This window comes from Oncorhynchus nerka, linkage group LG2 (assembly GCF_034236695.1).
Source record: "Oncorhynchus nerka isolate Pitt River linkage group LG2, Oner_Uvic_2.0, whole genome shotgun sequence".
Lineage (NCBI taxonomy): Eukaryota > Metazoa > Chordata > Actinopteri > Salmoniformes > Salmonidae > Oncorhynchus > Oncorhynchus nerka.
Genome location: NC_088397.1, coordinates 92749121 through 92764665, shown reverse-complemented (window position 1 = coordinate 92764665; position 15545 = coordinate 92749121). Strand labels below are relative to the sequence as shown.

The 15545-nt window shown below is 47.3% G+C and overlaps 1 protein-coding gene across 2 annotated transcripts in view; it reads right to left on the bottom strand.

The window, feature by feature from the left end:
* Positions 1-1279: 1279 nt before the first annotated feature.
* The window catches only part of nicn1 (nicolin 1), a 36264-nt gene continuing 21998 nt past the window's right edge, over positions 1280-15545 (bottom strand). For both annotated transcript variants that reach the window (XM_065004342.1, XM_065004345.1), the window contains 6 exons: positions 8423-8564; positions 6579-6752; positions 5241-5354; positions 4972-5040; positions 2551-2655; positions 1280-2291 (listed from right to left, as the gene is read on the bottom strand). In XM_065004342.1, the coding sequence (XP_064860414.1) occupies positions 2250-2291; positions 2551-2655; positions 4972-5040; positions 5241-5354; positions 6579-6752; positions 8423-8554 (636 nt within the window). In that variant the 5' untranslated portion in view covers positions 8555-8564 and the 3' untranslated portion in view covers positions 1280-2249. The remainder of the gene's footprint in view (positions 2292-2550; positions 2656-4971; positions 5041-5240; positions 5355-6578; positions 6753-8422; positions 8565-15545) is intronic.

Genomic DNA, 15545 nt, shown 5'->3' with positions numbered 1-15545 from the left:
TATAGGGCAGTGGTTCTCAATCCTGGTCCTCAATCCTGAGTTGTTGACTTGAATCAGGTGTGTAGTGCTAGAACAAAAACTAAAATGGGCACCTCTTTGGGTCCCCAGGACCAGGATTGAGAACCACTGATATAGGGGAATAAGGGTGACATTTGGGAGAGAGGTCTTTCCAGGTCTAGTCATCTGAATTAAGGATTGCAGTGCAGATTCATGACCCGGAAATGATCTGTCCATAAATAACTGCTCTCTCTCTGGGTATTTTTTTCATGATTCAGTCTAGGCCCCTTAGCCTAGACTGGGCTAAGGGGAATTTATACAGAACACAATTACATCTTAGACAATTCTGTGCTTCCATCTTTGTGGCCATTTTCTGTTTCAGCATGACAGCAAGGTCCATACAGACATTTTTTGTCGAGTTCGCGTGGAAGAACTTGACTAGCATGCGCAGAGTTCTGACCTCAACCCCATAAAACAACTTTGGGATAAATTGGAACACCGACTGCAGCCAGGCCTAATCGCCCGACACTAATACTCGTGGCTGAATTGAAGCAAGTCCCCGCAGCAATGTTCCAACACCTAGTGGAAAGCCTTCCCAGAATAGTGGAGGCTGTTGTAGCAGCAAAGGATGGACCAACTCCATATTAATGCCCATGATTTTGGAATGAGATGTTCGACGAGCATGTGTCCACATATTTTTGGTAAGGTAGCGTATCTTCGAAAGGAATCTGTATATCCAGGACAGACAGACTGCAGAACAGGGACCTCCAATATTTTATATCCAGGACAGAGAGACTGCAGAACACAGACCTCCAATATTTTACATCCAGGACAGACAGACTGCAGAACAGAGACCTCCAAAATGTCATAGATACTGCCACTGAAACACCCTGGAAAGATAAAGGCCCTGGTTGAAAGAGGTGCACTGTATGGGGTGTCTTCAAGAGATTTCTACTTTCTCTAAAGGTCGTCAGTCGAAAAAACACAAAAACAGAGGGGAGGAGAGAGCTTTCTACTTGATATATTACCAGGAGTTGGGAGAGAGATTTGTACTGCAGTCTATTAGAGAGAAAAGTCAAGCCCTACATCAGTCTACGCATGTGTCCCAAATGGCACTATATTTCCCTACATAGTGCACTTCTTTGGACCAGAACCCATAAGGCTCTGGTCAAAAGTAGTGCACTATGTCGAGGATAGGTGGCCATTTCTGGTGTAAATCCCCTCTGAGTCAATCTCTCTCTCTTACCCCCTGGGGGGCGATTCCGATTGGAGCAAAACAAGAGAATCTTTTGAACTTTGCTTTTTGGAATTGACATTTATTTAATTAGTTCCGTAGAAGACCGACCTAATGCTCTAACAGTTGGTTGCTTGCAGGATACAGGAATATCATTGGGATATAATAACAGAGCCTATGTGTTAAATGAATGACTTGCTATATGAGCATGTATGATGTCATCTTATAAAGCCACTAATCCATAGCATAATGATTCCTTCACTTCTTTCATCAGTACAACGTTGATGTAAATTGTTTCCATTGAAGGGCAATTAGACGTGCATAATTATTCATGAATAACTTACAATAAGAGAATTGTAGACAGAACCCCAGCCAGCATGCTATATCCTATCCTCCAGAGTGGCGCAGTGGTCTATGGGACTGTATCTCAGTGCTAGAGGCGTCACTACGGACCCTGGTTAGATTCCTGGCTGTATCACAACCGGCCGTGATCGGGAGTCCCAGTGTCATCCCGGTTAGGGTTTGGCCGGGGTTGGCTGTCATTGTAAATAAGAATAACTGACTTGCCTAGTTAAATAAAAAGGTCACTTTTAAAAAAATATATTTTTATCGAAAAAACGAGAATTGGAGACTGCAAACCACCCAGAACCCCAGCCAGTATAATATATCCACATCTCAGATAGTTAATTAACAGTGGCTCCTTGGTCTCATTCAAGAAGCACTACTGTCCTCATCTGGCTGAAGGCCACCATGCATCTCACTTCTATTGGACTTGTATAATAAACAAAGTTACAATCATGAGTGTCAAAGGTGGCCAAGGTGTTAAAAATAAAAAACACACAAAAAATAAAAAAATAAAAACAGTTTACAGTGTTTCACAAATAAATATACATACTTTTCAGAAAACTTAAATATAACATCGTCAGGCAATTAATGAAATACACTTTGGGAGAGATAACAATGGGGATCTTCACATTTTACCAACACCATGTAAAATGAACCTCCAGTCAATTCCTTGTTAAGTGAAGGACAACAAGTTGATATCGTAGCAGCCATCAACCTGCCCAGAAACACAGAAGAAGAATGAAAATTAAACGAGTCGACCGTAAACGAGCTGAAAACAAAATGGAATCGATACCAACTGACAAAGACTTGGGTCCAGGATACTAACGCAGAGATGTTTGGATTGAAACATTGTTTAACCAATACAAAAAAAGTGGTGAAGCATTACAGGTCCTTCTTCACTTTCTAGATCTTTCTCTCCCACAACCTCAGGAAAAGTGATGTGTACGTTTGACTCCAATACGAACACGTCTTACATCGAAGCGGCCTATGGAAGCAGTGGTCTGGTTGGTCTGCATGACCTCTGTTAACGCCCACATCTGCTGAATACTGCAAGATACCGTCTGAGGATCTGGAAGACCCTAGAGACACAACAAAACAAAAATATTGGAACTTTTATGTAGCCGTGTTGTATAAAGGGGTTAGTGTTTTTCTAAAGGTAATTGACCAGGAAGATGGCTATCCGTCTTCGTCTGAGGATCTGGATGACCCTAGAGACACAACAAAACAAAAATATTGTAACGGATATTATTTTCTCTTTTATGTAGCCATGTAGGTAATTGACCAGGGAGATGGCTATCTGTGTTCGTCTGAGGATCTGGATGACCCTAGAAACACAACAACATAATAAATACTGTGTTTCCATATTCTCTTTTATGATGTGTTTTATAAAAGGTATTTGACCAGTAAGACAGAGAACTTCTCCCAGAAGAAGACAGTTTTTGTGTGTGGAGGACAATGCCTAATAGAGCCCCTGCACTCCCATATGGTCAGGATTTGGAATGATGAAGTCATGAAGATCTTCCCAGTGAACTGAAAGATGCCATCATCGACACCATCTTCAAGAAAGGGGACAAGTTGGACTGTGGCAACTACAGCGCGTTCCCCTTCTTGCCACCCCAGGATAAACAGACTCCTATCCCAAAGAACAGTGCATTTCAACGCGGCAGAGGAACTTCAGACTTGATATTCTCAGCCCGTTGACTCCAAGAGAAGCTCCAGGAGCAGAGACTATGGCAATCACTAACTCAGAGGAAGCTGCTGCCTACACTGAGACGCAATTTATTCATTTCACCTTTCTTTAACCAGGTAGGTCAGTTGAGAACAAGTTCTCATTTACAACTGCGACCTGGCCAAGATAAAGCAAAGCAGTGCAACAAAAACAACAACACAGTGTTACACATAAACACATGTACAGTCAATAACACAATAGAAAAGTATATATACAGTATGCGCAAATGTAGTAATATTAGGGAGGTAAGGCAATAAATAGGCCATAGTGGCAAAATAATTACAAATGAGAAATTAAACACTGGAGTGATAGATGTGCAGAAGATGAATGTGCAAGTAGAGATACTGGGGTGCAAAGGAGCAAAAAAAATAACAGTATGGGGATGAGGTAGTTGGATGGGCTATTTACAGATGGGCTATGTACAGGTGCAGTGATCTATGAGATGCTCTGAAAGCTAATGCTTAAAGTTAGTGAGGGAGAAATACGTCTCCGGCTTCAGTGATTTTTGCAATTCACTGCAGTCATTGGCAGCAGAGAACTGGAAGGAAAGGTGGCCAAAGTAGGAATTGACTTTGGGGGATGACCAGTGAAATATACCTGCTGGAGCGCGTGCTACAGGTGGGTGCTGCTATGGTGACCAGTGAGCTGAGATAAGGCAGGGCTTTACCTAGCAAAGACTTATAGATGACCTGGAGGGATCACAAAGAGGGAAATGATACTGGAGTACGAGGGATCCCTAAGAGGGAAATGATACTGGACTACGAGGGATCCCTAAGAGGGAAATTATACTGGAGTACGAGGGATCCCTAAGAGGGAAATGATACTGGACTACGAGGGATCCCTAAGAGGGAAATGATACTGGACTACGAGGGATCCCAAAGAGGGAAATTATACTGGACTACGAGGGATCCCTAAGGGGGAAATGATACTGGACTACGAGGGATCCCTAAGAGGGAAATGATACTGGACTACGAGGGATCCCAAAGAGGGAAATTATACTGGACTACGAGGGATCCCTAAGAGGGAAATGATACTGGACTACGAGGGATCCCTAAGGGGGAAATGATACTGGACTACGAGGGATCCCTAAGAGGGAAATGATACTGGACTACGAGGGATCCCAAAGAGGGAAATTATACTGGACTACGAGGGATCCCTAAGAGGGAAATGATACTGGACTACGAGGAATCCCTAAGAGGGAAATGATACTGGACTACGAGGGATCCCTAAGAGAAATGATACTGGACTACGAGGGATCCCTAAGAGGGAAATGATACTGGACTACGAGGGACCCCTAAGAGGGAAATGATACTGGACTACGAGGGATCCCTAAGGGGGAAATGATACTGGACTATGAGGGATCCCTATGGGGGAAATGATACTGGACTACGAGGGATCCCTAAGGGGGAAATGATACTGGACTACGAGGGATCCCTAAGAGAGAAATGATACTGGACTACGAGGGATCCCTAAGGGGGAAATGATACTGAACTACGAGGGATCCCTAAGGGGGAAATGATACTGGACTACGAGGTTATCCCTAAGAGAGAAATGATACTGGACTACGAGGGATCCCTAAGGGGGAAATAATACTGAACACTGGAATACAGTCTATAAGGGCTGATAGTTCTACTGAAGAGAACCAACTGGTTGATAAGAGCCTTACCTGTAAATCACACAGTTGGTCCACCTGTGTGAGGTCTGACAACCAATCAGGAATGTCCCACTCTGAATCCTGGAAGAAGAGTGAATGAATGCACTTTAAAATCGTGGAAATATCTTAATTGGCAGTGTTTCTCAACTCCACTACTCAGGTAAACACCCCCAACCTTATCCAGTTATGCTGCAGGCCTGGTGATCAGAGGCACACTGATTGTGGTTTCTTTCTATTTGATCATACAGTACAACCCCTCTATACATTTTTAAGTGACTTACCTCGTTTAAACAGGGGTGTATTTTGATGTCCTCCACGCTGAAATTCAGCCAGGCTGATGACGGCTGTCGTAGGATCAGTCTCACTGAAGTCACATTGTCTGGTTCAATCAGCATCTAACAACCATAACACACATACTGAACCAATCAGGAAATACGACTTCCACAAATTAGGTAAATGAGCTTCATTGCTACTTGAATTAAGCCAAACTATACATTTGGTTTACCTCCAAGATCAGCTTACCAAAAACTAAGCAAACCTGAGCTGTGATTTACATTTACAGAATGTGAATGCATTAGCTTTGTGTTACTCACATCACAGCAAGGTTTCTTAAGATTCCATATGAAATGGCTCAGGAGCATTTGGTATTGAATATTTTAGCCTGATGTACAGTACAAGTAAAGCCTTCATCTCATCAGAGCCTCCTAATGTCTTGACCTGTTCTGCTATAGTTCTTCACCCTTCCTCTTTCCATACTATATGACCTTTAACACCTTTTATAATTAAACTACCCCCCACCCCCTATCACCCTCTCTCTCCCTCCCTCACCCCCTCTCTCTCTCCCTCACCCTCTCTCTCTCTCACTCCCTCTCTCCCCCTCCCCTCTCTCTCCCTCACCCTCTCTCTCTCTCCCTCACCCCCTCTCTCTCTATCTCCCTCTCTCCCTCACCCCCTCTCTCCCTCACCCTCTCCTCTCTCTCTCTCTCCCCTCTCCCTCTCTCCCTCACCCCTCTCCATCACCCCCTCTCTCTCCCTCACCCTCTCTCTCCCTCACCCCCTCTCTCTCCCTCACCCTCTCTCTCACTCACCCCCTCTCTCCCTCACCCCCTCTCTCTCCCCTCACCCTCTCTCTCCCTCACCCTCTCTCTCTCCCTCACCCCTCCCCTCTCTCTATCTCCCTCTCTCCCTCACCCCCTCTCTCCCTCACCCTCACCCTCTCTCTCCCTCACCCCCTCTCTCTCCCTCTCTCCTCACCCCCTCTCCCTCTCCCTCCCCTCTCTCTCTCCCTCACCCTCTCTCTCCCTCACCCTCTCTCCCTCCCTCACCCCCTCTCTCTCCCTCACCCTCTCTCTCCCTCCCTCACCCCTCTCTCTCTCCCTCACCCTCTCTCTGTCTCACTCACCCCCTCTCTCTCCCTCACCCTCTCTCTCTCTCCCTCACCCTCTCTCTCCCTCACCCCTCTCTCTCTCTCTCTCACCCCCTCTCTCTCCCTCACCCTCTCTCTCTCTCTCCCTCATCCCCTCTCTCTCTCCCTCATCCCTCTCTCTCTCTCCCTCACCCTCCCTCTCTCTCTCCCTCACCCCCCTCTCTCTCCCTCACCCCCCCCTCTCTCTCCTAACCTGTTGCCGGTAGACAGAGCAGTAGTCTTGTGAACCCTCTTCAGTATGTGGGCTGGGCATCAGACAGTGGTTCCTCAGACATGTGGCCCATTTAGCAGCCCCCTCCCCATCTCTCCTCAGTAGACGCACAGACACGTATGCTGTGTAGTAGTTCTTAAAAGAGATCTCCTGGATCTAGAAGTGAATAAGACACAGATTATATATACAGTACCAGAAAAAAAAAACGTTTTTGACACACCTACTCATTCCAAGGTTTTTCTTAATGTTTTACTATTTTCTACATTGTAGAATAATATTGAAGACATCACAACTATGAAATAACACATATGGAATCAGTCACCCTTTGCCTTGATGACAGCGTTGCACACTCTTGGTATTCTCTCAACCAGGTTCACCTGGAATGCTTTTCCAACAGTCTTGGAGGAGTTCCCACATATGCGGAGCACTTGTTGGCTGCTTTTCCTTCACTCTGCGGTCATACTTATTATCCCAAAACATCTCAATTGGGTTGAGGTCGGGTGATTGTGGAGGCCAGGTCATCTGATGCACACTCCATCACTCTCCTTCTTGGTCAAATAGCCCTTACACAGCCTGGAGGTGTGTTGGGTCATTGTCCTGTTGAAAAACAAATGATAGACCCACTAAGCGCAAACCAGATGGAATGTCGTATCGCTGCAGAATACTGAGGTAGCCATGCTGGTTAAGTGTGCCTTGAATTTTCAATACATGTCAAATTTGGACTCATCAGACCAAAGAACAGATTTCCACCGGTCTAATGTCCATTGCTCGTGTTTCTTGGCCCAAGCAAGTCTCTTCTTCTTATTGGTGTCCTTTAGTAGTGGTTTCTTTGCAGCAATTCGACCATGTAGGCCTGATTCACACAGTCTCCTCTGATCAGTTGATGTTGAGATGTGTTACCCAAACTCTGTGAAGAAGCATTTATTTGGGCTAATTTTTCTGAGGCTGGTAACTCTAATGAACTTATCCTCTGCAGCAGAGGTAAATCTGGATCTTCCTTTCCTGTGGCGGTCCTCATGAGAGCCAGTTTCATCATTCATCATAGTGCTTGATGGTTTTTGCGACTGCACTTGAAGAAACTTTCAAAGTTCTTGAAATTCTCTAGATTGACTGACCTTCATGTATTAAAGTAATGATGGATTGTTGTTTCTCTTTGCTTATTTGGAGCTGTTCTTGCCATAATATGGACTTGGTATTTTACCAAATAGGGGTGGTATACAGAAGATAGGGCTATCTTGACACAACACAACTGATTGGCTCAAACATTTTAAGGAAATAAATTCCACAAATGTACTTTTGACAAGGCACTCCTGTTAATTGAAATGCATTCCAGGTGACTACCTCATAAAGCTGGTTGAGAGAATGCAAAGAGTGTGCAAAGTTGTAATCAAGGCAAAGGGTGGCTACTTTGAAGAATCTCAGATATTAAAATATATTTAGATTTGTTTCACACTTTTTTTTGGCTACTACATGATTCCCTATGTGTTATTTCATAGTTTTCATGTCGTAGTTTTATGTAGAAAAAAGTTAAAATATGGAAAAACCCTGGTATGAGTGTGTGTCCAAACTCTTTACTGGTGCTGTATGTTACAGCATGTGGTCAATGGTTGAGTTGCAATGATGTCTAGCTTGAAAGTTGTAGAAAACCCCGGCCTCGAAGGAAGCCACTTTGAGCTTCAGAGAAGATTTGGAAGTGACTCAGTTTGAAAGGAAAATAGCCTACTTCACATAGTCTACCTGTCATTTGACCAAGTGTGTGGAGGAAAACACAGTGTATAAAAATAAAAAAAAAATAGTCAAATGACCGTCAGGTTTTATTGACTCACGTTGACAGTCTGTCCTATAGGAAGTGTAACGTCTATGACATAGACACCGGGACGAGATGAATCAGTCTCAGCATCTCCAATCTGCAAGGTGACAGTAGGCTTCACGGTACAAGGGACGGTGTTGACACTCATCTTAATACTCCTGTTGAAAGATTAGGGATGTGATCAGTACAGGGAACAGCGTTGACACTCATCTTAATACTCCTGTTGAGAAAGGAGTCAGCAGCAGATTCAAGCAACAGCCTGCAGAGACCTTTATCCAACACCTAGCGACCTCATCAAGAGTTGTGGATCTCTTGGCGTAACGGCTAAGGTGATCGACTGTCACTGGACCTGGCCAACCTGAATTCGCTACAATATAAATCTGGGATGTGATGAGGAAGACAAGCTATAAAAACAGGGAAATCATGGGTGTATTCATTAGTCGAACACTGTAATGAAAACGTTTTGCAACGAAAGTGAGAGTATCTATTGGATACATTCAAGGTACGTAGGTCTCTCCAAGTTTGGCTCCGTTTGGTTCCTAGTGGTTCCTACACCCCAGGATTTTGTGTTTGGTACAGGGGAGGTTAGCATTTTTGGGGGGTATGATATTTGTGTGTCTGTAACTTTCTCACTCATCATCGTTCACAATGTTTAGGGATGATCTGTAATCATGGTAGCATCCACATTAATGTAGAAGTTTTTAGAAACATATTATTTTCTTATTTACAGTAACAGTGACTCCAAAACGATACAATAAATAATTACCATTGTAATTACTATTGTGCACAAAATAATCTTAAACACAACCACAACAAACAGCAAATGCATCCAACAAGTTTGCTCAAGCTTGATGTAACCAATACTGTTGTGTCCCTGTCCCAATACTGTTGTGTCACTGTCCCAATACTGTTGTGTCCCTGTCCCAATACTGTTGTGTCACTGTCCCAATACTGTTGTGTCCTGTCCCAATACTGTTGTGTCCCTGTCCCAATACTGTTGTGGCCCTGTCCCAATACTGTTGTGTCACTGTCCCAATACTGTTGTGTCCCTGTCCCAATACTGTTGTGTCACTGTCACAATACTGTTGTGTCCCTGTCCCAATACTGTTGTGTCCCTGTCCCAATACTGTTGTGTCCCTGTCCCAATACTGTTGTGGCCCTGTCCCAATACTGTTGTGGCCCTGTCCCAATACTGTTGTGTCCCTGTCCCAATACTGTTGTGGCCCTGTCCCAATACTGTTGTGGCCCTGTCCCAATACTGTTGTCACTGTCCCAATACCCTGTCCCAATACTGTTGTGTCCCTGTCCCAATACTGTTGTGGCCCTGTCCCAATACTGTTGTGGCCCTGTCCCAATACTGTTGTGGCCCTGTCCCAATACTGTTGTGGCCCTGTCCCCAATACTGTTGTGGCCCTGTCCCAATACTGTTGTGGCCCTGTCCCAATACTGTTGTGCCCTGTCCCAATACTGTTGTGGCCCTGTCCCAATACTGTTGTGGCCCTGTCCCAATACTGTTGTGTCCCCTGTCCCAATACTGTTGTGGCCCTGTCCCAATACTGTTGTGGCCCTGTCCCAATACTGTTGTGGCCCTGTCCCAATACTGTCCCAATTGTGGCCCTGTCCCAATACTGTTGTGGCCCTGTCCCAATACTGTTGTGGCCCTGTCCCAATACTGTTGTGTCCCTGTCCCAATACTGTTGTGTCCCCTGTCCCAATACTGTTGTGGCCCTGTCCCAATACTGTTGTGGCCCTGTCCCAATACTGTTGTGGCCCTGTCCCAATACTGTCCCAATACTTGTGGCCCTGTCCCAATACTGTTGTGGCCCTGTCCCAATACTGTTGTGGCCCTGTCCCAATACTGTTGTGGCCCTGTCCCAATACTGTTGTGTCCCTGTCCCAATACTGTTGTGTCCCTGTCCCAATACTGTTGTTGCCCTGTCCCAATACTGTTGTGGCCCTGTCCCAATACTGTTGTGGCCCTGTCCCAATACTGTTGTGGCCCTGTCCCAATACTGTTGTGGCCCTGTCCCAATACTGTTGTGGCCCTGTCCCAATACTGTTGTGTCACTGTCCCAATACCCTGTCCCAATACTGTTGTGTCCCTGTCCCAATACTGTTGTGCCCTGTCCCCTGTCCCAATACTGTTGTGGCCCTGTCCCAATACTGTTGTGGCCCTGTCCCAATACTGTTGTGTCCCTGTCCCAATACTGTTGTTGTGTTGTGGCCCTGTCCCAATACTGTTGTGGCCCTGTCCCAATTGTGTGTCCCTGTCCCAATACTGTTGTGTCCCTGTCCCAATACTGTTGTGGCCCTGTCCCAATACTGTTGTGGCCCTGTCCCAATACTGTTGTGGCCCTGTCCCAATACTGTTGTGTCACTGTCCCAATACTGTTGTGTCACTGTCCCAATACTGTTGTGTCCCAATACTGTTGTGGCCCTGTCCCAATACTGTTGTGGCCCTGTCCCAATACTGTTGTGTCCCTGTCCCAATACTGTTGTGGCCCTGTCCCAATACTGTTGTGGCCCTGTCCCAATACTGTTGTGGCCCTGTCCCAATACTGTTGTGTCCCTGTCCCAATACTGTTGTGCCCTGTCCCAATACTGTTGTGTCCCTGTCCCAATACTGTTGTGTCCCTGTCCCAATACTGTGTGTGTCCCTGTCCCAATACTGTTGTGGCCCTGTCCCAATACTGTTGTGGCCCTGTCCCAATACTGTTGTGTCCCTGTCCCAATACTGTTGTGTCCCTGTCCCAATACTGTTGTGGCCCTGTTACTGTTGTGGCCCTGTCCCAATACTGTTTGTGGTCCCTGTCCCAATACTGTTGTGGCCCTGTCCCAATACTGTTGTGGCCCTGTCCCAATACTGTTGTGTCATTGTCCCAATACTGTTGTGTCACTGTCCCAATACTGTTGTGTCCCAATACTGTTGTGTCCCTGTCCCAATACTGTTGTGGCCCTGTCCCAATACTGTTGTGGCCCTGTCCCAATACTGTTGTGGCCCTGTCCCAATACTGTTGTGGCCCTGTCCCAATACTGTTGTGGCCCTGTCCCAATACTGTTGTGTCCCTGTCCCAATACTGTTGTGTCCCTGTCCCAATACTGTTGTGTCCCTGTCCCAATACTGTTGTGGCCCTGTCCCAATACTGTTGTGTCCCTGTCCCAATACTGTTGTGGCCCTGTCCCAATACTGTTGTGTCCCTGTCCCAATACTGTTGTGTCCCTGTCCCAATACTGTTGTGGCCCTGTCCCAATACTGTTGTGGCCCTGTCCCAATACTGTTGTGGCCCTGTCCCAATACTGTTGTGGCCCTGTCCCAATACTGTTGTGGCCCTGTCCCAATACTGTTGTGGCCCTGTCCCAATACTGTTGTGGCCCTGTCCCAATACTGTTGTGTCACTGTCCCAATACTGTTGTGTCCCTGTCCCAATACTGTTGTGTCCCTGTCCCAATACTGTTGTGGCCCTGTCCCAATACTGTTGTGGCCCTGTCCCAATACTGTTGTGTCCCTGTCCCAATACTGTTGTGTCCCTGTCCCAATACTGTTGTGTCCCTGTCCCAATACTGTTGTGGCCCTGTCCCAATGTCCCTGTCCCAATACTGTTGTGGCCCTGTCCCAATACTGTTGTGGCCCTGTCCCAATACTGTTGTGGCCCTGTCCCAATACTGTTGTGTCCCTGTCCCAATACTGTTGTGTCCTGTCCCAATACTGTTGTGTCCCAATACTGTCCCAATACTGTGGCCCTGTCCCAATACTGTTGTGGCCCTGTCCCAATACTGTTGTGGCCCTGTTGTGTCCCTGTCCCAATACTGTTGTGCCCTGCCCTGTCCCAATACTGTTGTGTCCCTGTCCCAATACTGTTGTGTCCCTGTCCCAATACTGTTGTGGCCCTGTCCCAATACTGTTGTGGCCCTGTCCCAATACTGTTGTGGCCCTGTCCCAATACTGTGTGTCCCTGTCCCAATTGCCCTGTCCCAATACTGTTGTGGCCCTGTCCCAATACTGTTGTGTCCCTGTCCCAATACTGTTGTGCCCTGTCCCAATACTGTTGTGGCCCTGTCCCAATACTGTTGTGCCCTGTCCCAATACTGTTGTGGCCCTGTCCCAATACTGTTGGCCCTGTCCCAATACTGTTGTGGCCCTGTCCCAATACTGTTGTGTGGCCCTGTCCCAATACTGTTGTGGCCCTGTCCCAATACTGTTGTGGCCCTGTCCCAATACTGTTGTGTCCCTGTCCCAATACTGTTGTGGCCCTGTCCCAATACTGTTGTGGCCCTGTCCCAATACTGTTGTGGCCCTGTCCCAATACTGTTGTGTCCCTGTCCCAATACTGTTGTGTCCCTGTCCCAATACTGTTGTGTCCCTGTCCCAATACTGTTGTGGCCCTGTCCCAATACTGTTGTGGCCCTGTCCCAATACTGTTGTGGCCCTGTCCCAATACTGTTGTGGCCCTGTCCCAATACTGTTGTGGCCCTGTCCCAATACTGTTGTGGCCCTGTCCCAATACTGTTGTGTCATTGTCCCAATACTGTTGTGTCACTGTCCCAATACTGTTGTGTCCCTGTCCCAATACTGTTGTGTCCCTGTCCCAATACTGTTGTCCTGTCCCAATACTGTTGTACTGTCCCAATTGTGGCCCTGTCCCAAATACTGTTGTGGCCCTGTCCCAATACTGTTGTGGCCCTGTCCCAATACTGTTGTGTCCCTGTCCCAATACTGTTGTGTCCCTGTCCCAATACTGTTGTGGCCCTGTCCCAATACTGTTGTGGCCCTGTCCCAATACTGTTGTGGCCCTGTCCCAATACTGTTGTGTCCCTGTCCCAATACTGTCCCAATACTGTTGTGTCCCTGTCCCAATACTGTTGTGGCCCTGTCCCAATACTGTTGTGGCCCTGTCCCAATACTGTTGTGTCCCTGTCCCAATACTGTTGTGGCCCTGTCCCAATACTGTTGTGGCCCTGTCCCAATACTGTTGTGGCCCTGTCCCAATACTGTTGTGGCCCTGTCCCAATACTGTTGTGGCCCTGTCCCAATACTGTTGTGGCCCTGTCCCAATACTGTTGTGTCCCTGTCCCAATACTGTTGTGGCCCTGTCCCAATACTGTTGTGGCCCTGTCCCAATACTGTTGTGTCACTGTCCCAATACTGTTGTGTCCCTGTCCCAATACTGTTGTGTCCCAATACCTGTCCCAATACTGTTGTGGCCCTGTCCCAATACTGTTGTGGCCCTGTCCCAATACTGTTGTGGCCCTGTCCCAATACTGTTGTGTCCCTGTCCCAATACTGTTGTGGCCCTGTCCCAATACTGTTGTGTCCCTGTCCCAATACTGTTGTCCCTGTCCCAATACTGTTGTGTCCCTGTCCCAATACTGTTGTGGCCCTGTCCCAATACTGTTGTGGCCCTGTCCCAATACTGTTGTGGCCCTGTCCCAATACTGTTGTGTCCTGTCCCAATACTGTTGTGGCCCTGTCCCAATACTGTTGTGTCCCTGTCCCAATACTGTTGTGGCCCTGTCCCAATACTGTTGTGTCACTGTCCCAATACTGTTGTGTCCCTGTCCCAATACTGTTGTGTCCCTGTCCCAATACTGTTGTGTCCCTGTCCCAATACTGTGGCCCTGTCCCAATACTGTTGTGCCCTGGCCCTGTCCCAATACTGTTGTGTGTCCCAATACTGTTGTGTCCCTGTCCCAATACTGTTGTGTCACTGTCCCTGTTGTGTCCCTGTCCCAATACTGTTGTGTCCCTGTCCCAATACTGTTGTGTCCCTGTCCCAATACTGTTGTGTCCCTGTCCCAATACTGTTGTGGCCCTGTCCCAATACTGTTGTGGCCCTGTCCCAATACTGTTGTGGCCCTGTCCCAATACTGTTGTGGCCCTGTCCCAATACTGTTGTGTCCCTGTCCCAATACTGTGTGGCCCTGTCCCAATACTGTTGTGTCCCTGTCCCAATACTGTTGTGGCCCTGTCCCAATACTGTTGTGGCCCTGTCCCAATACTGTTGTGGCCCTGTCCCAATACTGTTGTGGCCCTGTCCCAATACTGTTGTGTGGCCCTGTCCCAATACTGTTGTGTGTCCCTGTCCCAATACTGTTGTGGCCCTGTCCCAATACTGTTGTCCCAATACTGTTGTGCCCTGTCCCCTGTTGTGGCCCTGTCCCAATACTGTTGTGGCCCTGTCCCAATACTGTTGTGTCCCTGTCCCAATACTGTTGTGTCCCTGTCCCAATACTGTTGTGGCCCTGTCCCAATACTGTTGTGTCCCTGTCCCAATACTGTTGTACTGCTGTCCCTGTCCCAATACTGTTGTGTCCCTGTCCCAATACTGTCCCAATACTGTTGTGGCCCTGTCCCAATACTGTTGTGGCCCTGTCCCAATACTGTTGTGTCCCTGTCCCAATACTGTTGTGGCCCTGTCCCAATACTGTTGTGGCCCTGTCCCAATACTGTTGTGGCCCTGTCCCAATACTGTTGTGGTCCCTGTCCCAATACTGTTGTGTCCCTGTCCCAATACTGTTGTGTCCCTGTCCAATACTGTCCCAATACTGTTGTGTCCCTGTCCCAATACTGTTGTGTCCCTGTCCCAATACTGTTGTGGCCCTGTCCCAATACTGTTGTGGCCCTGTCCCAATACTGTTGTGTCCCTGTCCCAATACTGTGGCCCTGTCCCAATACTGTTGTGGCCCTGTCCCAATACTGTTGTGTCCCTGTCCCAATACTGTTGTCCCTGTCCCAATACTGTTGTGCCATTGTCCCAATACTGTTGTGGCCCTGTCCCAATACTGTTGTGTGTCCCAATACTGTTGTGTCACTGTCCCAATACTGCTGTGTCCCTGTCCCAATACTGTTGTGTCCCTGTCCCAATACTGTTGTGGCCCTGTCCCAATACTGTTGTGGCCCTGTCCCAATACTGTTGTGGCCCTGTCCCAATACTGTTGTGTCCCTGTCCCAATACTGTTGTGGCCCTGTCCCAATACTGTTGTGCCCTGTCCCAATACTGTTGTGTCCCTGTCCCAATACTGTTGTGGCCCTGTCCCAATACTGTCCCTGTCCCAATACTGTTGTGGCCCTGTCCCAATACTGTTGTGTCATTGTCCCAATACTGTTGTGTCACTGTCCCAATACTGTTGTGTCCCTGTCC